At 36.6% G+C, this 24,872-nt stretch overlaps 1 protein-coding gene across 3 annotated transcripts in view; it reads right to left on the bottom strand.

Moving 5' to 3' along the window:
- VWA8 (von Willebrand factor A domain containing 8) overlaps positions 1–24,872 on the bottom strand; it is a 186,201-nt gene that overhangs the window by 132,378 nt on the left and 28,951 nt on the right. For all 3 annotated transcript variants that reach the window (XM_054058259.1, XM_054058269.1, XM_054058276.1), the window contains 7 exons: positions 24,027–24,137; positions 12,129–12,296; positions 9,562–9,726; positions 9,096–9,145; positions 8,658–8,766; positions 5,653–5,757; positions 687–818 (listed from right to left, as the gene is read on the bottom strand). In XM_054058259.1, the coding sequence (XP_053914234.1) occupies positions 687–818; positions 5,653–5,757; positions 8,658–8,766; positions 9,096–9,145; positions 9,562–9,726; positions 12,129–12,296; positions 24,027–24,137 (840 nt within the window). The remainder of the gene's footprint in view (positions 1–686; positions 819–5,652; positions 5,758–8,657; positions 8,767–9,095; positions 9,146–9,561; positions 9,727–12,128; positions 12,297–24,026; positions 24,138–24,872) is intronic.

Here is a 24,872-nt window from a genome sequence, read left to right as displayed (position 1 = left end):
CTACTGTTCCCCTTTTCACTTTCTCATGGTACGAACTGCGGATATCCCTCACCAATGTTAATATGATCTCTCTGACTCACTAATTCACCTTCCTTACAGACTCTCTAGACTCTCCAAATTCAACATTAACTTCAAATTCTCAGATCAGCATCTGTTTCCTGAAAAAGGCCTTATTTCACCACCTAGCAGGTCATAAACTTCACTGGAAGAAACTCAAACTAATCACATTTGACATGATTACTTTTGTTCCATTTTCCCAACACCCTGTGTCAGAACATTACCAAGCATTCATTAGATTTTATTTGAAGTGTAGACAGACTATTGCTTTCATTAGAAGTACAAGGGAAAGAGGCACCAAGAGCATCACAAGTACCCTCTGTTATTGTAATGCAATAAAAAAAAATAAATTTAGAAGCTTTTCTTTCATCCATTTTTTAGCATTTCTTTTAACACAAGAAGCTTAAATGAACCACATACAGGAAAGTATGAGTTTATCTAGAAATAAAATCTTGTGTATCTGCAATTTAAAGCTAAATGATTTTCTAACAAATATGCGTTACACTGCCCAAAAACATTCAACGCAAATGAGTTTTAGCATCAAGTGTAAGTGTCAAATTCACAATGAGATGAAAACAAGTTAATGATATCTAAAAACATACATAGTTCAATGAATCAATAATTCATACCTGGAATGTCACTTCTTTTTCACCAATCTGAACAGTTACATCAGCCTTGAAGGGTTTGTTGCCATGTGTACTTTCTACTTTTGTAATCCTTCTCGGAAGAAAGCGGCTTTTGGAATCTTGAAGCTCAAAACGCTGTGCAGTTAGAGGGTGGGGGAAATGAATTATTAAGAACAGCTTTCTGACTTCTAAAACTGTTCTGAAAACAGGGCCAGAAGCATACTGAGGACTAATTGTTTGTGAAGTCTTAAATCCATTTACTCCAACTTTTACCTCAAATACTTATGTTCACATTCTCAATGGTCTAATTTACATTTAAAACCAAAGCAAAACAAAAAGATCATATGCCATCTACTTATTCTGATTGCAGTGACAGATGTAAAGTGAAAATGTCACATGGTCACTTTGCCAAGTCTTAGCCTGACAGACTCAAATAATAAGAGAAACAAATAATAGCCTTTAGCATGTGTAATAATAGAGCACCTATCTCTGCAGGTCATAATAACCAATTGCAGATCTAAACATCTGGCTACCAATAAAAACAATCATCAAATAACATGTTTACTTAGCTCCACTGCCTTATCACATCAGGAAAATTGAGGACAACCTGTACAAATTAAATGTTCAGCATGTTCCGGGTATATAAAGGACAAAAACTAGGACATTTGTCTTCCCAGTCCTCTTCTGAGCATTATACTGTACTTTATGCTGTACACAGAAAGCATGAAAACTGTTTAAAGAAATCCTGTAAAAAGTCTAACTTGCTGGGGAAGGGGAAGTCATATCAAGGAGGGGTTGATGCACAAAAAAGCCACTAACTGAAATTACTGAACTCTCAGTGTTATTCTATACAACAGAGTGAAAGGTGAGTAAACAAGAGAAAAAGGAGTGTCATCCAACTCCTTACAGTTCTTTGAAAAAAAAAGATTTTCTTAAACCGAAGTCCCTAATGTAAAATAATTCTTAAAAAGCATATAATTTTATTACTACTAGGATTCACAGCACCACCTGTTAAAGTTGAAAAACGAAATACAGACTCATTCTTACAAACACTTCAGCTCTTCATCACTTTGTAAACTGCCATTCTGGAACAAAAGCCTACCAAAATTTCATGTTTAAACATGAACTTAAGACAAATGTGCTTTAGTAAACGGCTGCACCAAATGATATTCTTATTCTAACAGCTCAATCTACTTCAGACACCATTAAACAACAGAGGACAGGAATGCCTACTGAATAGTATATCAAACTATGATTCTAAGAAACACTCCAACTACGCTTCCATGAAATAATAGAATTGTAGAATCATTTGGGTTTGAAGGTACCTAAACGAACATCCAAGTTCTAACCCTTCTGCCATGGTCAGGGACACCTCTCACTAAACCAGGGTGCTCAAGGTCCCACCCAACTTGGCCTTGAACCAGGGAGGGTTCATCCACATCTTGACTGGGCAATCTGTAACAGTGCCTCACCATACTCATTGTGAAGAATTTCTTCCTAACGTCTAAACTAAATCTTCCTCATTCCAATTTAAATCCATTCTGCCTCATCCAATCCCTGCATGCCCTTGTAAAATATCCCTCCCCAGCTTTCCTATAGGCCCCCTTCAGGTACTGGAAGGTCGCTATAAGGTCTCCCCAAAGACTTCTCTTCTCCAGGCTGAACAATCCCACTCTCTTAGCCTGTCCTCACAGCAGAGGTGCTCCAGCCCTCTGATCATCTTTCTAGTCCTCCTCTGGACCCATTCTAACAGTTCCATATTCTTTACGTTGGGGATTCCAGAACTGGACACAGTACTCCAGGTGGGGTCTCACAAGAGCAGACTAGAGGGGGAGAATCATGACCCTTGACCTGCTGGCCACACTTTTTTGATTTGCCTCTATTACCTCTCATGTCTGCAGCAGAAAAATTGTTACCTCTTTTAATTGAATTCTTTGGAATTGGGTCCACCTTTCTTTGTGTGGTCAAAAGCAGAGGTAAAAAGCAATATGGAAAAGGATTTGATGAAACTGCCTTCCTTCCTGCTGGCCACGCTTCTTTTGATGCGGCCCAGCTCATGTTGAGCTTCTCATCAATCAGCACCCCCAAGTCCTCCTCTGCATGGCTGCTCTCAATCATGTCATCTCCCAGCCTGTATTGAAACCATGGATTGCCCAGGTGTAGGACCCTGCTCTTGGCATTGTTGAACCTCAAGACGTTCACACAGGCCCACTTCTCCAGCTTGCTCAGGTCCCTCTGGATGACATCTTGTCCTTCTGGTGTGAAAAACTGCACCACTCAGCTTGGTGTCATCTGCAGACTTGCTGAGAGTGCACTCGATCTCACTGTCTATATTAGTAATAAAAGTATTAAACAGCACTGGTTCTAGTACAGACATCCGAGGGACACCACTTTTCATGGATCTCTATTTGGATATTGAGCCATTGACCAGTACTCTCTGAACGCAAGTATCCAACCAATTCCTTACCCACCGAACAGTCCACCCATCAAATCCATATTTCTCCAATTTAGAAAGAAGGATGTAAGAGAGGGGGCTGTGTCAAAGGCTTTAGAGAAGTCCAGATAGATTACATCCATAGCTTTTCCTGTGTCCACTGATGTGGTTATCTGATTGTAGAAAGCCACTAGGATGCTCTTACTCTTATGTTCATTAGTAAATTGTAATATTCTTAATAAGTCAATGGCATTTTCAATAGGGCCAAAGCTGCTCATACACAAAATTGCAAACTGCTTCCACACTGAAATCTCTTAATAAGATACCAGCAAAAAAATGTAACTGGCAAGCAAGAAAGATTATCTGCATCAGCAGCCTCTGTATCAAACAAGGAAGATTTGGAGACAGTAGCAGCAGACCTTGTACATAAATTTCTTGGGAACCTAAAAGTTCCAAGGTTTTTTTGTTTCGGGGTTTTTTTTTTTTTTCTTAAAATCTTAGTAAGGGTTCTGCAGCTGGCCTTTCAGACGCCAAATCAGGACAGTGGAAGAGGACTGTCCATCTCTGTACAGGTCCTTACTGAATTTATACAACTCGATTTCATTTAACTGAATTTGTATCATTTGAATTCATCATGCGCAAGCACAAAGATGCTGCCTAATTGGATAATTTAGTAATTAAACAAATTATCACACTTATACCTGGATAGAAGCAGAAATGAAGATAAATGTTTGTGGCTTTCACAGTAAGACAGACATCTTTGATGCAGTTCTTAATTTAGAATTATGATAGCTAGATATGGAATCAGCAAGTGGCATGAAGTTGATGTACAATACAGTAAACATACTTCTGCCCAGGGAAGTGGTTGAGTCACCATCCCTGGAGGTATTTAAAAGACATGTAGATGTGGTGTGTAGGGACACGGTTTAGCGGTAGACTTGGCAGTGCCGGGTGAACTCGATGATCTTAAATGACTTTTCCAACCTAAATGATTCTATAATTCCATGATTATGCCTGAGCCAGAAGCAACTTCCTCTATACGGAGTCCAAGTTGATAGCAACAAAGGAAAAAAAAAATTGTGGCTTGGAAGGATAATTATTGAAAATATTAGGCACCAGAAACTTTAGGAGATACTCAGAGAACCAGAATTGGGCAATCTCTTTGCTTCAGACTCAAGAGGAGAGAAAAAAGACCAGCCACCAAAACCAATGGCTGAGATTTAGCAGTACATAATCATCAGGCCACATTCTGCATGCCTAGAAACACATGAGAGAGACAAACTGAAAAAAAATAGAAAAAACAAAGAAGAGGAATTCTGACAACATGGAAGAATCTAACAATCAGTAATGTCTCAGCATGGAAACTGCAAAGAAGACATCGGTGATCCAGCTGGTCAAAGGAACAGAGAGCTTAAATGAGACGAGTTTGCACATAACCACTATGCTGAACCCACAGAAGAGCTAAGCTGTCCAAAAGAGGCATTTAAAGACAACTGATCTTTCTTGGAATATTCTCTGCATGGGAAGGAAAGAGAATTTTTCAGGGAGAAAAAGGACTGAACTCTTTCACGGGAAGCAAAATAAGAACCGCAAGTGCAGAATAATTTTAAAGGCCAAAATTCAAATCAAGTCATAGCTCTCTTTGCAACATCTTCTAAATTTAAGATCTTCTCTAAGAATTAGAACAGAAATTGATACAGTTTCCAAAGTGCAGAAAGTTTAAATCAGGGTACACAAAGGCGCATCATTCTTATTTTAGAACTTCTGTCATGCGTTGCTAGCTAATGAACTAATGAATACTGCAAATGGTAGCCCTTGAACAAATGTTCTGTGTGATAAGCAACACTCAAGATCACCGCTGATGCTGGGCTAGTGTACAATCCATAAACAGTTTTTTTTACGCTAACAACTTTGACACAAGGAGCTATATTTGTACCAAATGAAAAAGTTGGCTGATAGACAGTAAAGCCTAAGACAGGTTCTAACTCCAACTAGATCAACTGAGCAAGAGATTAGCATTTCAAAGGATCTTTATACATCCAAAACTAACCATGTAACAAACTATAAGTCAACATTTCACATTAGTTCATTATTGAGAATAAGAATTATGAGGAATATCTAGGTCTTGGTGGCATCTCACCAAGGAATGGTACATGTGATCTCTATCGTTATTTTAGCATCTCCTCTTAAAAGTCAAATGCTAGAGGTATTTTTTAAGCATTTGACTACCTTAACCATATAAGTAGCTACTTTCAAGGTAATTAACCATTTAGATACTGAGGGGTTTCCTGTACTTTTGAACATAGGTCTAAATATTCTACAGAACGTGGAGATTTCAGATTTCACTATAATGAAATCTACTAGTTTATGAAATTTGTTTTTTTTAAAAATAGTTTTAGCAACAGCAATAACGTAGACACTTAGTTTGCTTAAGCTACCTTTTTTTTACAGAAGTAGTGAAGTAACATTGGTCAGGAGAACTACTGTCAGAATCCAATGCTTCCTGGAATTGTAATATAAATGTGCAATACTTACTTTCAACGCATCTTTGACTGCAGTCCTGCCTTCCTTTCCAAGGAAAACATTATAGGGGTAAAGTCGGTCAATAACATGCTGGACTGACATCATAGGAAAGGAATCCTAATGCAAATTAAAAACACCATTGGCTCATTCTATCATCAGCTATTAACCTGAAAATCCTCTATAGCATTGAACTTAAAATAAAACTATAAAGGCAATATACAAATGACCACTACGTGCAGTGTTCAATCAAATGTCAAAACAGGCATTGCTCAGGTGCAATTAATTTTAATATGAATGTCTAAAGTGGATTAGAGGAATTGTATCCTAAGAATTACTTTCTTTCCTGTGCATGAATGGAAGCTACAGTGACTGGCTCAGTTAGCTAAGACATTTAAGATTAGGAAAGACAGATCCCACCACAAGTAACTGAGTTTCACAGTACTGCTAGCTAAGAATCAATATAACAAGAAATCTATAATACAATAACGATATACTCTTTAACAGTAACTTCTTGTATTTAAATTTGATTGTATTACATTGTACAGATTCTACTTAACAAATACATTCCTAGGAATTTCTGAACAGTTTGATTAAAATAGGTGGGTTTTTTTAAATGAGTAACTAATATGCTGGCACTTTCTAAACAAAAATAAAAACAAGTTGGTTTTTTTGCTATCTCTTTGCTACTTTTAGGAACTAACTCTTTTTTTCAGTTGCTGCGTGAACTAGACAAAGATTTAATTATTTTGCAGCAGTAAGAGAGGAAGAAGAGAAAATGCATTTACAAATACTCAAGACATAAATGCATAAAGCCTCTCATGGTGGAAAAAAAGTGTTCCAAAACCCCTAAAGAAATGCTTGATCATTTGTTTTTATTAAAAAGGACATGCAAATTTTTAAGGACTACTTGTGTGTAACACTAATGAAAAAAGTCTGTAGGCTGGCACTACTTATTCAAGCCCTCACCAAAGTAAGCAAAAAGAGAATAATATAATTCAAATAAAATCAACTGTTTTCAGTTATATACTTGGATTTACATAGGCACTCAACTGAAAGAAGAGTTGCTTAGAAATGAAATTAGGAGATACATATTTTATGAAATGTGTAATTCAATTCATACTTATAATCAGTAATACTATTTATAATGTTCCACATTAAAAAAAGATCAATAAAAATAAACCATTTAAGGCAATGTAGTAAATGGACTGCTTAAAGGATCAAGGAGCCCTTTATTGCATTTTAAAAGCCCTCTATCTATATGTAAAGAAAACATATAATTTGTCCACATTATCTCAAATTAATACTAATTACAATGGTGTGTATGAAATCAGCCTCTTTAGAACAGCACCCAATAAAAAGTTCTTTTCAGCAGGCAGGTGCTCTCAACCTAAGAAATACATTTTGGAACTGTGTGAATCTATGAGAGAAGATAAAAAGCCAGTCATTACAATGCATTCCCTCCACACTTTTAAACAGTTAAATCAACCAGGCTGGAAGTAGAAGATGGCTGTGACACAGCAGGCAAAGGAAAAATTCTGTAGCTAGAATCACTGAGAACAATCAGCTTAGAAAACTAAGTGCTTAAAATTAATTCTGAAAGAAACAGTTCTCATCTATCTAAAAAAGACACTGTCATGCAATGATAACACTTCACATTCTGTAATGTAAAATAAAATGCTTCCTTCATTCTATAGTTTAGATAATAGCTTAGGGCTCATTTTCTTTCCATTATTCTGAAAGCCATCTGGCATTCATTTAAAAATAAATTTTCACTACAGAGCTCAAAGAATAAAAAGTTGCAATTTATTTTAAAATCCAACATGTATTTCTTTCCTAAAACCTTCCAAATACTGTTTCATTTTTCTGAATTTGAATTTTAATCACCTTTTAACATCTGATGTAACTACTTCAGAAAAAATAAATGTCTGTAGGTAACCACCACAACTGAGAGGACTGAACACCACAATAACATAAGTTAATTGGTATGTTGTAATGTATATAATCCAATAAAACATGCAGAAGTAATCTGCCAATCAGCAGTACCATAGGTAAAAATGATTGCACAAAGATACAAGAGAGAATTATCCTAAGAGTCCTTCCTGCTGACACCTGCACCTTGGAGAGAGCGTTTGAGAAGCTGTCCCGGTATTTTACCCTTCTGGGTTGACCAATTCTTCCCCCGTGCAAAAGGTTACCAACCCCTCTCTCTCTTTATACAGGTCCTATTTCCCTGACTTCCTTCAGGAGGCACCTTCTGTCTTCACTTCGGCTTTTTACCATGTAATTAGAAAGTCCAAGTGACAAAAGCCAGTCAGGGAAAGCAGAAAGTCCTCACCTGCCTGATCTGCCACTGTGAACTCAGCAATTGTGCAGATGTTATATTTCCCTGTGGATGGTAGCTGTCAGGAAGCATTACATCTTCAGGTGTGCACAATCTGCATCTTCAGGGAACCCTCTATGCCTACAATTATTCTAAACCCACCAGACAACCCAAAGTCCTACTGTAGGCTTCATCTTGTAAAACTTAACTGTCTCCTATACCCACACATTTCAATAGTTGTTTTGGGTCCTTTTAGGTACCAATGGAGCACCTTTGTAATGCAATCAATTTGATTTACGTGCATGCCTCTAAATCAGAAGCACTTTTAGGTTGTGATTTTCATTTCTCTCCACTGAATACCTCAGTGTCATCAGGCAAACTGTAGATGTCCCTGAGGTCAAGTAAGATGATTTAGCAGAATAAAACCCATTATTTTCAGCACCAAGATACATTCAATCACATCACCAACCCTGTGTCCTGCCTTACACTGTCCTTCAATCTTATGTTATATAATTGGATACATTATTATCCAGAGATATCTGACTGGATATCTTCTTCTTTAAACCATATTTAGTTTTTTCCAGTTTATCTTTTAATGTTCGTGTTAACCTTTTTCTAACAATACGGATGATCCAGATCTAATTTCGAGAAATTTTAAGCCCATCCAGTTTCACAGCCCATGTTTCACAGCACATACCAAAATCTGAACTGCAGTTGATAAGCTGTCTAAAGGAAAATCTGGAAGTCCCAACGTAGAAGACTCTTGAGAGCAGAGAGTTGTAGCAAAAGACAGGAGCTGAGAAATTCTGCATAGGAAAAAGTAAGTACAGAGTTTTATACATGCTGTCTATATTTAACATACTAAAGTCTAAGAAGTTACATACAGTATAAGATGCTGAAACTACTTTATTTCTGAACACAAATACCTAAGGTGTGATTGAAGTTCTAAAGCACTGAGGATTGACTATATGAAGGCTGCATACGAAAAGCTGTGTCAGCATATACCCACATATATTAAAAAATGTCTTCAGTTCTGGTGTCTATACAGAGACAGAAGATAGAAAAATAGCAAGGAATCCTGAAAGGACATTGCTTTTCTTAATTTGTTCAATTTTTTTTAATTATGAAAAATTACCTTTCTGTGGAAAAGTTTGATCCAATAGAATATAATAGCTGAAGATGGTCCTGAAAATAGAACATAAAATCATAGAGTAAATTAATTTGGGGATCATACTGTGGTCATGGTCACAGCTCATGATATATGAGGCATTTTCTGGTTTTCCCCTCTAATTTAGATATGAAGAGTCTACTTACTCCTTGACACAGAATTAATTTTAATTGGAAAAAAATGAAAGAACTATTCGCAAATCTTTCTTTTAGGTTTATATTGTTTTGCAGAAGTTATTTTTTTGCTGCAGCATTCCTTGGCAACTCTAAGCCTACTTTTCAAGAATTTATTAGACCCTAGTAGTATGAAAACAAAGCCTTTAAGAAAAATCTATTACTCAAGGATTCTTTTCAGACAGAAGGTAAGTAAAACAATAGGAAAAGATTAGCCCTACTCAGTAGAAACAATCCAATGCTTCTGTTAGGACACTTACCTTAAAAGGCAGATGATAAACATCTCTAGCTTGAAATCGAGAGCGAAGAGGCGGATCCAAAGGGTTACCAGAGTATTTAGGTACTGGCAGGCCCAACGCTATCACTCGAAAATCTTCACTAACCCGAACAATCTTCCATGAATCTAACTCTGATTTTGTATGATCCTAAATCAATTAAAATAAATCAACGAGAAAAAAACAACTCGTTACATCATTAAAAACTTATGATCACTAAGCTGCAGACTGATAGCAGTGCCGATCCTTTAGCCTGAAGGTGTTAATGCCCTATCTTTCATTCAGAGGGGGTAGAAAGCATTGAACTAGTGAAATTTGTGGATGGTGAAAACAAGAAAAACAAGTTTTTCCAAAATTAACATAGGAAGAATGCTTGATTAGGTGCAGCTTTCAGGCCTGTAGAAATTTTCCCAAAGACCCCACAGATGGTTAAAGTTGAAAAGGTATCATTACAACATTGTTTTCACAAAGAAAAAACAATATATATTTATTCCATTTTAAAACATTAGAAGTCGGTTATGACCAGCAATTTTTTTTTTCTTTTTTTTTCTCTTCTTATAACTTTAAGGGAGACTAAAACCTGCATTTAGTAAGCGTCACTTACAAATTATGCTCTGTTATAAGCAATACTACAGAACTAGATTCCTTCATGAGGACATGAAGGGTTCAGAGGAGTGCTACAAAGATGATCAGAAGGCTGGAGCACCTTCCCTATGAGAACAGGCTGAGAGTTGGGCCTGTTCAGCCTGGAGAAGAGAAGGCTCAGAGGAGATCTTATAGCGACCTTGCAGTACCTGAAGGGGGCTACAAGAAAGCTGGAGAGGGGCTGTTCATAAAGGCATGTAGTGATAGGACCAGGGGGAATGGGTATAAACTGGAGAGGAGCAGATTTAGACTGAACATTAGGAAGAATTTCTTCACTAGGAGAGTAGTGAGACACTGGCACAGGTTGCCCAGGGAGGTTGTGGCTGCCCCATCCCTGGAGGTGTTCAAGGCCAGGCTGGATGGGGACTTCGGCAGCCTGATCTGGTGGGATGTCCCTGCCCATGGCAGGGGGGTTGGAACTGGATGATCTTTAAGGTCCCTTCCAACCCTAACTATACTATGATATTATGACATTAAATGTTGTATTCTAGTTGTTGTCATGTAAAAGATCTTCTGCAAGCAAAAAATGCACTCTTCAATCTTCTGACATCACAGTTCAGTCTTCCTTGAAACCATACAGGAGTACATTTCCTGCAGACCTAGATGCAGTAATTATTCATGCAGGAGAGGAGACAATTAACATTAGCTTATATAATACAATATTCCCCAAACAGTAGAACAATAATATTAGATTTAGCACTGTAGCAAGAGATTTATTTAATTCATATACTATTAGCAGTGTGCCTGAGGCACTCATTTTGTAACATTTCATCATGAGAAAAGTGTTAACAAGGATAAAAAAGGAAGATGCTTTGCATAAATGCAACCAAATCTGTCTATGTTTGAATTCTCATTTTCAGTCTTTAAATACAGCTACATTTTAAAAGCTTACTTTAAAAATATAGTAATAATGCTTCCAACGACTGCATCTACTAATACCATAAAGAGGAAAAGAGACGGATCAAAAGAACTGTAACCACAGATAAGAGGCATAAGAAATAATGATATATTTTCAGAAATCCACTACCATACATCAGTATAATTGGCAACCTCATATAAATTGGGATCAATGACAGAAGGCTTATTACAAATTTCATTCCAGTGCCACATGGGTCTGAATTATACACCTAACTCCAGTTAGGCATGACAGACAGAAACTTAAGTGAGCGGTGATCAGATTGTTATGGGAGACTGACAGGTATGTGGTCAGAAATGACAGTACCTGAAAGGAAGGTGCAGGGTACTACTGGAAAATGTCTGATGAAGTTTATTGAGGTTCCAAAAAGGCTGAAATGTATCACCTCAAATTTAAGCATTAGGACCCAAATATTTAAAAAAAAAAAAAAAAAAAAAAAGCAAAACTAGCAATAGTAGCAGACATTAAAATCTCGTTTCCTATCAAAAGAAAATAGTTTATTTCCAACAATTTAGATAGGCTGTTGACATATACTTTTCTATATTAAAGGCAAGACAGCACTGATGCATACGGTATTGTCCATCTTGACCTCATTTTTTGGGTGTCCTAAGAGTTTAAAAGCTATTGCAATGCTGAAGCATTATCAGACCTTCGTGGGAACAATTTCAACTTACACCTCTTTTCACAAGTGGCTAATTTAACATTGTGCCTTTCAAATTTCTGAAACATACAGGCATCATACAAGGTTAACTTGGACTACTTTTTTTCATGTAAACAGACAAGAAACAGATGAAAACACTTCTTTGTTTTTGCAAGCAGTAGTATGATTTCTCAGATAGTTTACCCTCCCTATTTCAGTCCACGGAACAACCCAGAAAAAACACCTTGTTGAGATCCCCCCCATTCCACTCTTACTTGCTCTCCCCTTCACAAAAGTATTTCAGCGCTATAAGGAAAACAAAACCAGAAAATCTAAATAGCATTTCCATACCTGCAGAAGTTTGTCATAACGCTCTGCAGACATGAGAAAACGACCATCTTCAAGCTGCATTTCCCTATTCTCCAGCAAATTATTTAACACTGGCAGGACGTTCCGCTCAGCCTTCTCCAAACCTTCCAGCACAAGGATTCTGCCTTCAGTAGCTGCACGAACTGCACACTTTTCAAAAATAAAAAAAGCCACAATATTACAATAGAAATAAGCATTACGTATCTCATGAAATCATCCTGAAAAAGAGCTTGCAGGTGCTTCCCAACACAGTACTCATTTCTGTAAGAATCAATATGATTCATATCATAATGACTAAGAAGAGTGATAGCTAATTGCCCAAACAGTGCTACACATTCACGAGCTGGACTTTTATCTCCTAACTATTACCGGGATTGACAAAAATAAGCTCCAGTATTTTGTACCAACAGACTAAAATGTAAAACCTCTCAGATATTTTAGTGTACACCCAGTATAGATTAATATGTGGAACCTTTTCTATTTGATGTTGCATAATATTTTGTGTTTTTCACGTATTTTAAGAACCTAACAATTCTGGGACAGCTATTCATAAAGAAAACAAACAATCAAGGTGGGTTTACATATTTACAATTATATTACAACATTTAAAATTCGTATTTAAAATATTTAATATAAAAATACTCTCATGCAAGGTATTGGTCTGCTCTCTTTTAATACAAAAAAACGCTCTCATGTCTGCCGAGCATTATGACAAAAATACTTACAAAACATTTGCAAAAAAGTCAGGTATTCCTTTCGATAGCTCTGGTTATGCACCAGTGTAAATCATCTTCAGTCCAATATTTTAGTCTGACTAGAACATAAGTCTACTGAAACCAAACATAGCTGATAAAAACAAAATAGCGCTACAAATAATCAGATGTTAAAAAGTGTGATAGAATTAAAAAGATTTAGAATTCCATTCCCTCACTGAACATGCTTTTCTACAAGACCAGAATAAAAATTGACTTGATAATCTTTTGAAGCCTTTGGGATAGAAAGTTATTCTCTGTATTTCTCTTTATTAGTTGTTTATATGTGACTGCTTATTTAAGTGCACAATACAGAGCCAAAATGTAAAACTAAACTCTGGTGCTGGTAATTCTGAGCACCTTCCTTGCAGTCAATGACATTCACTTAGGTAAATCAACTACATTTCATATATAATACTCACAACTACTGTCCAGTAAAATACTTCAGTGCATTCTTGTCTACTTCCAAGGTGCATAAGTTTAATCAGATAATAATAATAGAATCATAGGAGGTTGGAAAAGACCTCTGAGGTCATATAGTCCAACCATCAGCCCAAACAATGGGGCATGTTTAGGCATAGGCAACATTTAGAGGCACCAAAGAGTCTTCCTTTGCATTCTTATTACATTTAAACACAATTTGCGACACAAGCACATTTGCGAAGGGAGAACAAATGAAATCCCTCCCCAGCACCTCTCCTATGAACTCCTACGGAAGAACGTGTCATATGATGCGAGATGGAAATCTTTGATGAATACAACAGATGACAAAAACTGGGACAGAGAGAAAGAGGGAAGATATGAGAAAGAATAATGAAGAGGTATCGGAACACAAAAATAACAAGAATAAAAATAATTACAAATGAAAGCAGATGTATAAAGGACAAAAGCATAAACTAGAAACAAGGAACTGTTTAGTACAATGAATGGACTGTTACATGGTACAAAGCATACAACAGAATCAGAGTTCCACCTGAGATGATAAAGATGACACTAAATGATAAGACTAACCAATTTCCATGCTTCTTATGTAATGTATAGAAGTATAAATAACTATTGGCAAATGAGCCATAATGTAAGCTTTTCACATTGTTATTAAGATGGAAATAATTCCTGTACCTAACCTGGATTCAAGCAAACACTACTGAAAAAAGGCTCTGACAAACCCTGGTACATACCTCTGGATGAAGTTCCCTTCTCTGTCATTCCACATGACTTTTTAATATGTAGTCTCATAATGAGTATCTCAGGAACCTGGAATAATCCCATTAAACAAGTAATAGCCCTCAATTTCTCTTCCACTGAATCACCAACTCCTTCCAAAAGCAATCAGTATGCGAATTGATTTCTTTTTTGCTGTTAATTCAGGACATCATATTCTACAGGCAATATAAAATCCCTCTCTCCTCATCCCATAAAATCTGTACAAAAGACAAATTTTGTACTATCATTCTTCTCTAGGAAGGTCACTGGTCAAGTAAAAAATCTGTTCCAACTTGCTTGAATAGAAAACCCATGTCTCCAGCAGCCAGACTAATACCTGGCATGAACAAAATCCTATTTTGTCTAAATGTAGTTTGGAGGTACAGCCAGAATATGGTTTAACAAACAATTTATTTGCCAAGTTGGTTGGATTCTGTGTATTATAAGTCTAAGAAGACTTTATGACTGAGTTTTACTAGCCAGAGGAAAATACACATACTGTTCATATGGTTTCAAAATATTTTGAGTATCCATAGAATCTTCTTGACTCATGTTGAGACACACTCATTATGGATGAAGGCTTGCTGAAAAAACAGGCTTTCAGTACCAACATAAATCTCTCTCCTGAACTCACACATGAAGGCAATCTGCTGTAGAGGTAGACAGTGACTACCAGGAAGTATATAACATTTATTAACCTCAAGAAAGAAGATGCTTTCCATTAGCAGTGCAATCATGAGAAAAAGCATACTACACCGTGTTGTGATCATCAGCTTACAGGATCAAAATTTTAAAAAGTACACGGTTTCCAGAGCTTGGAAACTGTTTGAAGTTTATCTTCAAAATATTGTTGCTCAGTACAGTGATATTTCAGAGGATATGCTACAGAGGGTCTTTGGCTACCAATATGTACTTTCATAACCAGCTCTGGGAATGGCTGAACGCACAACCATGGTTTTTCACTTCTTAGTCAAAGAGACCCCATAACAATGATACCACCACCACCACCACTTGGGTGCTTATTTACTCTGATTGGCTTTCTTACAAATTGTGCTCCTTATGTATCTTCAAAGCACACCTGAAATATCAGAAATTGTTCTCCAAAATACAATTAAATAAATGCACAGTTCATCTGTCTCTAAAGATCTTGTTTTTAATAGCATAAAGTCTACTCTTAAGATCCAAACAGCTGCACATCTGAGGCTGAACTATGATATATCTACACTGTGGTTGGTAATGAGTAATAAGTTATTGCAATAAGCTAGGCGTACTACAAGGCATTCTCTGAATCATTCTTTCAGTTTTATCTGTGTATTGACAGATCCGTATGGAAACTAAAATGCATGAAAAAATCAGACGAAGGAAAGTAAGTTTGCAACCTGTCACTGAAAATCATTTTTAAAAAATGCTTCCAAGAAACAAATCTTCATAATTGAATAATGAAAACACAGAAATAGCTGTGCTGCCTTATTCACTCACCAGCCTCATCTGTACTAAATGTTTAATATAAAACACAGTTTGATGGAGGGAGGTTTATATTGTGCAATTCATGATATCTCTGAGATTAAAAATATTAATTCTTGTTAAAAGGCGAAGAGGGATTTGTCAAATGTTTACTTTCAGATTTATTGTAACTGCAGTGAGGGGCTATTTTGCTCATCAGAAGAGGACAGACACTACTGTATCCCACCTGTGCTCCTAGGGCTGTGTGAGGATGGTAACCTGGGTACCTCCTCCAGGGAATACCTGCAGCTACTGCACGCCAGGAGCAGAAACCCTTTACGCAGTGCTGCTCTCAGAGTAATGGCTCTATGCAGCAAATACATAATGCAGATTGCTCACCCTGGTTCCACACTGCACCTACAAAAATATATTTTTATCTTTTAAAAGCAAAACCACTTTAGGAACAAAATATCCCCAAGCAGACGTTCATTGTCGTTCTCACAGTTCAACCATGGTGAGCTCCTCCACTTGAGCAGTGTAAAATATGACAACTGCAGGAAGCTGTAAACCTCAATTCTGACATAAATCACAGTGTATAAGCATGTGAAAGAAGTTATACAGCGTCAGAAAGGGAAGAAGGACAGAAAAAGCTCATCGCAATGCACATACTGAAATGCACAAACACCACATAAAGGAGAACATTTTTATAAAGCTATTGAAAATAGTTTGTAAAAGCACAAGAAACTTTAACAGTATAGTCTAAAATACCAGAACTGAAATGGTATCTCTCTTTTCTCAGGAAAATGGAGATCATAAACCAGACAACTCTGTTCACCCTGAAATCCCTGAGGAAGGCTCCTGGGGAATTCTGAAGAGCTTTTATTTTTTATTTTTAAGGATCTATCTCAAGACAAGTTTGGTTTTAGAAGATTACTTGCCCCTGGTCTGCAAACTGGATCCCTGTAATGACAACTCAAGCACAGCAACCAAAACTACACTGCTGAAAAACAACAGAATAAGTAGCTCAGTGAACAGAACTAATGAGGTAAGGTTTCCCTACATTTCAGATGTCTGTTGCAACACAGTAACTTGTTCCCACCATCCACCCAAGTCTTTCCATTTACTCCTGTATCTCATAAACATCTCAACAATGATATGTCCAGATGTCTCTTAGGGTGAAAAAAGATCCTTAACAACCACCTGGTAAAGGCAACAGAAAACTGTCTGGTTTTGAGCTAGGACAACGCTGACTGGCTGCAGCACACCAACAGAACTTGAACTATTAAATGCAGCCCATCTTCCAGGGATTGGAGGTGGACATTACTTTGAGTCCTTGTAACATATCAAGCTACCAAATATAACAAAACTCAGAGAAAATTGGTATCTTACAATCATAGAATCATTGAGGCTGGAGAAGATCTCCAAGATCCTCAAGGCCAGCTGTCAGCCCAACACCACCATACCTACTAAACCATGTCCCAAAGTGCCACGTCTATGTGGCTTTTCAACACCTTCAGGGAAGGAGACTCCACCACTTTGCTGGGCAGCCCGTTCCAATATTTGATTGCTCTTTCTGTACAGAAATCTTTCCTAACATCCAATTTAAATCTCCCCTGGTGCAACTTGAGGCCATTTCTTCTCATCCTATCATTTACCACCTGGGAGAAGAGACCAGCATCCACATTGCTACAGTCTCCTTCCAAGTAGCTGTGGAGAGCAATAAGGTATCCTCTCAGCCTCCTCTTCTCCAGACTAAACAACCCCAGTTCCCTCAGCCGCTCCTCATAAGACTGGTGCTCCAGACCCTTTACCAGCGCCATTGTCCTTCTCTGGACACATTCTAGCACTTCAATGTCCTTCTTGTACTAAGGGGTCCAAAATTGAACATAATATTTCAGGTGCAGCCTCACCAGCTCCAAATACAGGGGGGCGATCAGTCCTCTATTCCTGCTAGCCACACTGTTTCTGACACAAGCCAGGATACTGTTGGTCGTCTTGGCCACCTGAGCACACTGCTGGCCATGTTCAGCTGGCTGTCCACCAGCACTCCTAGGTCCTTTTCTGTCAGGCAGCTTTCCAGTTACTCTTCCCTCTTCTAAATTGCATTCCATACGTAAAGTACAATTAATCAAATTTTTCAAATTTAAATCATTAAAACTAACCAACAAGTAAAACATACCAGGAAAGGAAATGACAGAGACGCAGGACAAAGTACTCATGAGCTTTTACTCCTCATTTACTGGGAAAGGAAGAGGACATTCAGCCAAGACTTGCAATTTTCTGTAAGTGCCTCAGGTTATTCTTTTAAGAAGATGCAACAAAACTAATAAGATCATCAAGCTTTTTTATAATACTTATAGGGAAATAGCAAATTATCTAGAAGTTTAGAGACAGTCTAAAGATAGATGTACAAACAGGTTTTGAGGGCAGTGAAGCATATAAGGCTATCTCCTATGCTGCTAGATTTTTAAAAATAGCTGTAGACTAAACAGCATCTCTAATGGAATGCCTCTACCAAAGAATATCTTTCAATATATTTGTTCAGTTTTTAAGCATCTTAATTCCTTAGTTATTGCTTTCTCTCATGAGCTGAGCAAACGGGAAAGCTGTTGAGCAATGCTGAAATGGATAACTATTTAACGGATTGAAATGATAATGTACTTCCTCCAAAACAGAAGAATTGTAAAAAATTACATGGTAAGTTAAAAGGCTATGAAAAACCATGTTCAACACATTCAAAACCAACAATGTCAACTTTTTATAAAAAAACTTATGCTACCTTTTCCTTAAATATTTGTAAAATCTTGTGTTAGTTGTTTAAAATAACATGCATTTAATATTAAAGTTCTGAATGTACAATGCCATTCAAAGATGAGTTTACAAACAGACCTACAATTAAGCTGCACATTCTATTTTTTGTTACAAAATTTTTCATTTTGTATATTATAATAAACTATAGTTTATTACTATATAATTTAGGCCACAAATATACTGAGTTACATATACTCTAAAGGTGATGTTCAGGTTTTATTAAAATCAATATAACAGTAACTCATGTGGTTAGTGAAACTAGAAAAGTAACTTAAGAAATAAATAATTCAACCTTTTTCTACCACTGTAATGGCGGAAAGCTGTATCTCCACTACATGGTCTACCTCCACAATGAGTTAATCAAGGGTTTTCCGTGTGGGTTTTATAGCTAATTTTCCTCCATGAGGTTAGGAAAAGTATGGGGCAGGTTGCATTTAAAAATGTTATTTACTGCCTTTTTATTAAAGAAAAAGATGAGAGAGAAATTGCAGTGTACCACCAGCACAGGCAGTTAGTACCCAAAGACAGTGTAGCTGTCTGCAGCAGTTAATGTGATGAAGCATGGCCTGTACCAGTGAGCACTTAATTCCTGATGCAACACCATGGCAAAAAAAAGAAAGAAAGGCAGAGGGGGAAAGGGAGACAGACAACTAAAAAGAAACAAATGGAATTTATTGTAATTTGAATCAGAAAACTAGGCTAGAAAAGTTTACTCTAGGAAGTGAATTGACACATGATAAGATCATAAATATGTTAATGTGACAAGAACTGGAACAGTCTTTCATTTCATAGTCATTGATTTTAGCTTCCCCAGTCACTGATTTCAGCTTCCTCCATACAATTTTTTTTTGCCTTTTTTTGAACTACCACATTTCAAATGATCTTTTTTATTTCCAACACCTCTTCCCCCAACACAACAGTCAGATGTTTTAGAAACTGCCTGCAGACTGTATTTACACAAGATTATGTCCCCACCCAGGCAGCATCTGGCTGTTTTAGCCACTTTACACCAGGTATATCAGTACAACAGTACATTTACATCAAGCAAGTAAAACATTTTGTATCTTGGGCAGAGAGCAGGCCCAGGAGCAAGGAATTTTGAGTTTCTGAACAGATTCATCAGTGCAAATGCCTACAAACACAGAAATCTAGGTGTTCTTATCTTCATTCTATACAATTCTCATCTTCTGGTCATGAATAATGGAGATAGACTACTTGATTTTTTTCTTCCTGATGGGTAGCAGAATGAAAAGTAAATTTGGTACTAGACAGACAGAGAAGAGACTGCAGTGACAGTCAGTCAGCTAAGTTACAGTTTCTGGCAATGCCTTTGCTGTGGCTAACTTACCAGCTAATGAAAAATTCACTGTCACTTCCAAGGCAGTAAGTTAATAAGTCACAGAATTACACCATTTGCACTCACTGGTTATATTTTTTTAAAGTTGAATTATTCTTACCCATCTCATTGCTACAGTATAGAAATAATTTTTTTTAACATGTATACACAAACATATATATGGATGTATACATGCACGCTCTCAAATATGATTATAACTTCATTCAATTAATCTTAAGTCTTATTTTATAATTCTCTTTCTAATCTTTTATTCATTAAAAGAACCAAACTCCAGTCTGCATAGTGCTACTCCAGAGGATTTCACACCATGCTCATTTTACAGACAGGATACTTTAAACTGTCATTTCTGTCACTCTGGATGTTTCATTGATTACTACATGTAGTCTTTCAAGCCACAGAAGATCATCAATTTTACATTTTATCATCGCATAACTTACGATGCTGGTGTAGTTAGAGGTGCAAAAGTATTCCATTAAAACGAGCACACGACACAGTTCAAAGATGCACGAAAACTGACTCTTGACTCTGCATATGCAGTCAAACAGATGCTTATCCACTCAGCTACAGCTTAATCAGCAAATATTCAAAAATATGACACTGTATTTGTAATACTTCAGTACATAACTATACAGTATTTTTCTAATTATTCTGACCTCAGTTAGTTTGACTGTCCTGAACAGAAAGACTATACTTCATGAACTGGTCTGCATTTGGAAAGCTTTATTCAATGCAAAAGCTGGAAGATAGAGAGTAAACAAAACCAGGTATTCTAAGGAACATGGTCTGTGGCCCTGTCCTGGAGAAACACATCTCTCAGGCACTAACCAAATGGCTTAACCGGTTTCCCAACGATACAACGAAGTCATAATTAAAAATGCAGTAGGCTGTAGTAATGAGATTTTAAGCCAGAGATGCGTCTTTTATATCTGTATACCCAAAACAAAGGCAAAACTGCATCGTAAATGGCAAAATAAAAAGAGAACATAGTAGTATAAAATCTAACTCCTTAACTTTTGAAAATAGAATAGGCTGATTTTGGTATCTCCACAGGGGTTCAATCAAGTTGGTGGCTCAACTATGAAGACTTAGAGAAACCCACTCTGCAAGACAAGCTCTTCTGTCAATAAAAACAAGATTTGAAGGTACCAATTAAATATTTAAGTAATATAAAGTAATTCTAACTAATTAATTGATACACAACCTAATTAACCCATGCAATAAATTACAGAACAAAATGAGGACATTACTTAATTGTCCCAATAAGAGGAATGACACTTCTGTGGCTTTTAACAGTGAATTAACAGCTGAAAATCAAAACTAATGGCCCAAGGTAAAGGAAAGAATACAGAATTTTCTGCTGTCAGTACTTGAATGAAAGCACATAATTCATCATTACCCAACAACAGGTCCTTCATTTAAAATGTTTTTATTTGGGGATGAATTCGATATTTCAACAGTTATCTTTATTTAATAGTCTTCTATTTCTGAGGTAACCCCCCTCTTGTCAGATATCTCTTCTAACTTGCTAACTCCAAATCTTCTTGCATTTCATTCACTCTAGGACTGAGAAATGCTAATATGGAAGAATATTTGATACATCAACCCTTCAATATGCATTTCAATATGGAAGTTCAATCACTGCTTCCAAATCTTCCAAAGGTATCTTAAATAACTAATTGCAATCATATTCAATAATTTCATGTTAAAATATATCAGATGCCTTGAAACCTCTAGATATCAATTTAAAGTACTTAATCTGTCACTATTAAACGTAGAGCTATAAACAACCATAATATCTTAATTACTCACAGACAACTTTGCAAACCTTTATGCGTCTGTAAACCTGATGATTCACTATATTAAAGTTATTTCTGGTAAAAGATGCCAGCTTTCATTACAGTATATTGTTACTCAAAGTGTAAGATAATTACATTACCATATTATGACTTGCAGGCAAAGAACTTCATTTATCTCAAACAACAGCTAAGTTTTATTTGACCCACAGAATTCATACAGTGGATATTCTGGAAATCAGACTTTCAAGTTTTGCTGTCTTCTCTTGGGTGTCACAAAGAGCAAGTTTGAGGTTCCACAGGAAGGGAAACGGTGTGTAAATCTGAAAAGAATAGCCTGTATCTTCAATTCTTCATATGAGTTCACCTTCTCTTTAGCTCACCTATGTCAATGTGAGCAATCCAAGTGCTTCTGGGAATATTTTGTTACGGCCATCTACTGATAGCCTTCTCTGTCCTGAAAGAGTTCATGTTCTGGGGTTTAGAAAGAGTAGTGCCCAGCTTCTGTAATGTTTTATTTCACGGTGCAGCCATCTGCAAACCTCAAAATCATGGCATTAACTAAAATTCAAACCCCAGTGTAACCTGTAAAAATTTATTCCTTTTATTATTGAGCTAAAATTAGATATTTGATGGCTCTAAACATAACCATATACCATATCTTATGTTTCTAACTAAAATGTAGGGCTAGAAAACTTCAGCTGAACCATAACTATTTATGAGATTCATCTTTCATGTTTCCAATATTTTAAAAGCACTCATCTGAATAACAATGATTTATTTTCTTATTTTCCCTTCGGAGCTTGAACAGACATTGATTAGAGATGTGACAAGAAAGACATGAGCTAAGGAAAGACATCATGATTCCAACTGATTTTAGTATTTTGGTATCTTGCTAAAGGAAAGTCTCTTTCTGAAGTACTGCTGCGCTGAATTCTGGTTAAAACCTTTTATATGAAAATTTCCAATAGACTGAGGAAGAAAGGTAATCTTGGACCTTTGCCCTGAAAGCTAATCTTTCTAGAGTGTTCTCACTGGTATGAGATCACTCAAAACAGCTTGTACAAAGTGAAGCAAGCTGCCTCACACATTGCACTCAGTCTTCAGACAAATACAAGGTTATCAGTCCCCTGATACAGGAACTCTTACAAATGTTAGTTAACTAATGCTCTTTCACCGTGGGTAAATTACCTTGACTATCCAGTAAGGATATCCTCACAGCCTTGCGAGGATAAGGCTGTCCATAACAGCAGTTAGGCATGGAGCTAACATGAGTTCTTTAACTATCCCAGAGCCTACACAAATTCTCTTATCCACTGGTAAATGAGAAGCGTCTTACAGCCCTAACTCACAGCACCATACTTGAAATTATCTTATATTCCATAACCCTCAGATTTCTAGATAAGCATGAGATAATGTAGAGTCCTAGAAGTAACTAAAAAAATTGATTTGGATTAGTTATCTTTCATTCTGAGGATCTTCCATTGCACAATATCATTTATTGTGGCTTCAAGAAAATCAATTTAAGGGTTTTCTTTGAAGTTTGGAGGCTGAAAAAGAGATCATTAGGAATTTTAAAAAAAAAAAAAAAAACAAAAAACCCAACAAAATTGTTTCTTTAAGACAGAGATCAAAGCTTTTATCTTCTTTTCCCTCTGCAGTTCCCATCTTCCTTTCGGCCCACAGATCATTGTATGCTCACAATATCATACAATACATGCATTGTATACGTTTATATAATATACAGCATCACCAAATGAAAACTGGTTTACGTAACACACATTCCCGCAACATCAGAGGAACTGATCCACCCTATTTAATTAGAAATCCAACTTGTATACAAATTTTAGGTGCCCAGGAAAACAGACACCCTAAATGAAGTGTATTTTACCTGCAAAATCAAAAGGGAGACATGGCATTGAAAACTAACAAAGAGAAATCTTAGCTAATCAAAGTCGCTCTATGGTGGCACTAAATCAGCTAATGAGTTGGGGCAATATTGACAGCAGGAGTGTTTAAACCATTATCTTACTATAGATCAGCAGTGAACTTTTGAATCAGAGCACCCGCTGTGTCCATTGCGCTTTGGTTTCATAACACAGAGCAGTCTTAGAATACATGAGTTGGACTCTTTGTCAATGAAACTAGATAAGGAGATTCACTTCAGGAATACAGCCAGTGTGCTACCACTGTCAGACAAGGAACACACCAAGAGAAGTCCCAGTACAACTATAGTGCCACTTGCACAGAGTGGATCTTGCTCCTTGTTACAGAAGTTTATCAAAAACAGTCAAACAAATCAACCCTGTAGTACTTTTAAGAGACAGAGTAAATCTTGGATTTGGGCAAAATTAACATTTTTGATAATAATGAGATCAAGAGCGTCATATGAAACTTTCTAAGTGCATCAGAGATTTGTCAGTCAGTCTGTAATCCACATCCTAAATTTTCATCATATAAACCATGACTTCCTTCAAACTACTTGTAAACAATAATTAGGTGGTACATGGCAGCAACTTGCCTGATCAAGATAAAAAGCACTGCCACTTCGGATCTCTCGTCGCTGTTTGAGGTCAGTTTCTGTGGTGTCTCTCGACAGTGCGATATATTCAACCTCCCGCTTTGTTAGTTCCTGTGGACAACAGTCTGAAGTTATTACAAAAAATAAGACTGTAACCCCAGTAAGTGAACTCTAACAATAGGCCTGGTGGTATAATTGTAAAATAAAAGCTCTAGGCAGCAGCACAGTTATCTGAAATAACTCTGAACAAAATCTAATCTCTCATACTTTTAAAATGTTTACAGTGTGTTCTGCCTCAAACAAAATGGTTTAGATTTCTGCTCAATAAACTTTTATTTTCCCCAAACCTGTTCTAAAAACATAATAACCAGCTATATATTCTTTCCATTGAATATCTGTAACACCCTGCAAGTTAATCTGGATCTGGACTCTGAAAAACAATCAGCATCTGCAAATCATGAATAAAACTCATAAGTTTTCTGTAAAAGATTAAAAAGCTTCAAGTCTTACTCCTCAGTTACACTTATACCATGACGCAGTTGTGATTATTACCCGCACATGCTTTGTCAGTACACTGATGAACTACATTGTTCTTACCCTTTCTCTTCCTTTAATGTCATGACATGTAGTCTGCATCTGTAAAATTATAGTCTATTTAAAAAATGTGAGCCCTTGGGTTACTGTTTTGTTTATTTTGATTCAATATGAGATATACTTAGAATTTTTCATCTTGAAAAAAAAAAAGTATTTATACTTGACGTTCCTGCTACTTCCATATCTGGGTTAACATGCGTTCAGTTAGCTAACGTATTTTAACTAAAATGCTTTTAGCCCTCACCCCTCAAA

This window comes from Cuculus canorus, chromosome 1 (assembly GCF_017976375.1).
Source record: "Cuculus canorus isolate bCucCan1 chromosome 1, bCucCan1.pri, whole genome shotgun sequence".
Classification (NCBI taxonomy): domain Eukaryota; kingdom Metazoa; phylum Chordata; class Aves; order Cuculiformes; family Cuculidae; genus Cuculus; species Cuculus canorus.
Note: the sequence above shows the minus strand (reverse complement) of the source record. Positions and strands in the feature narration are given on the sequence as shown.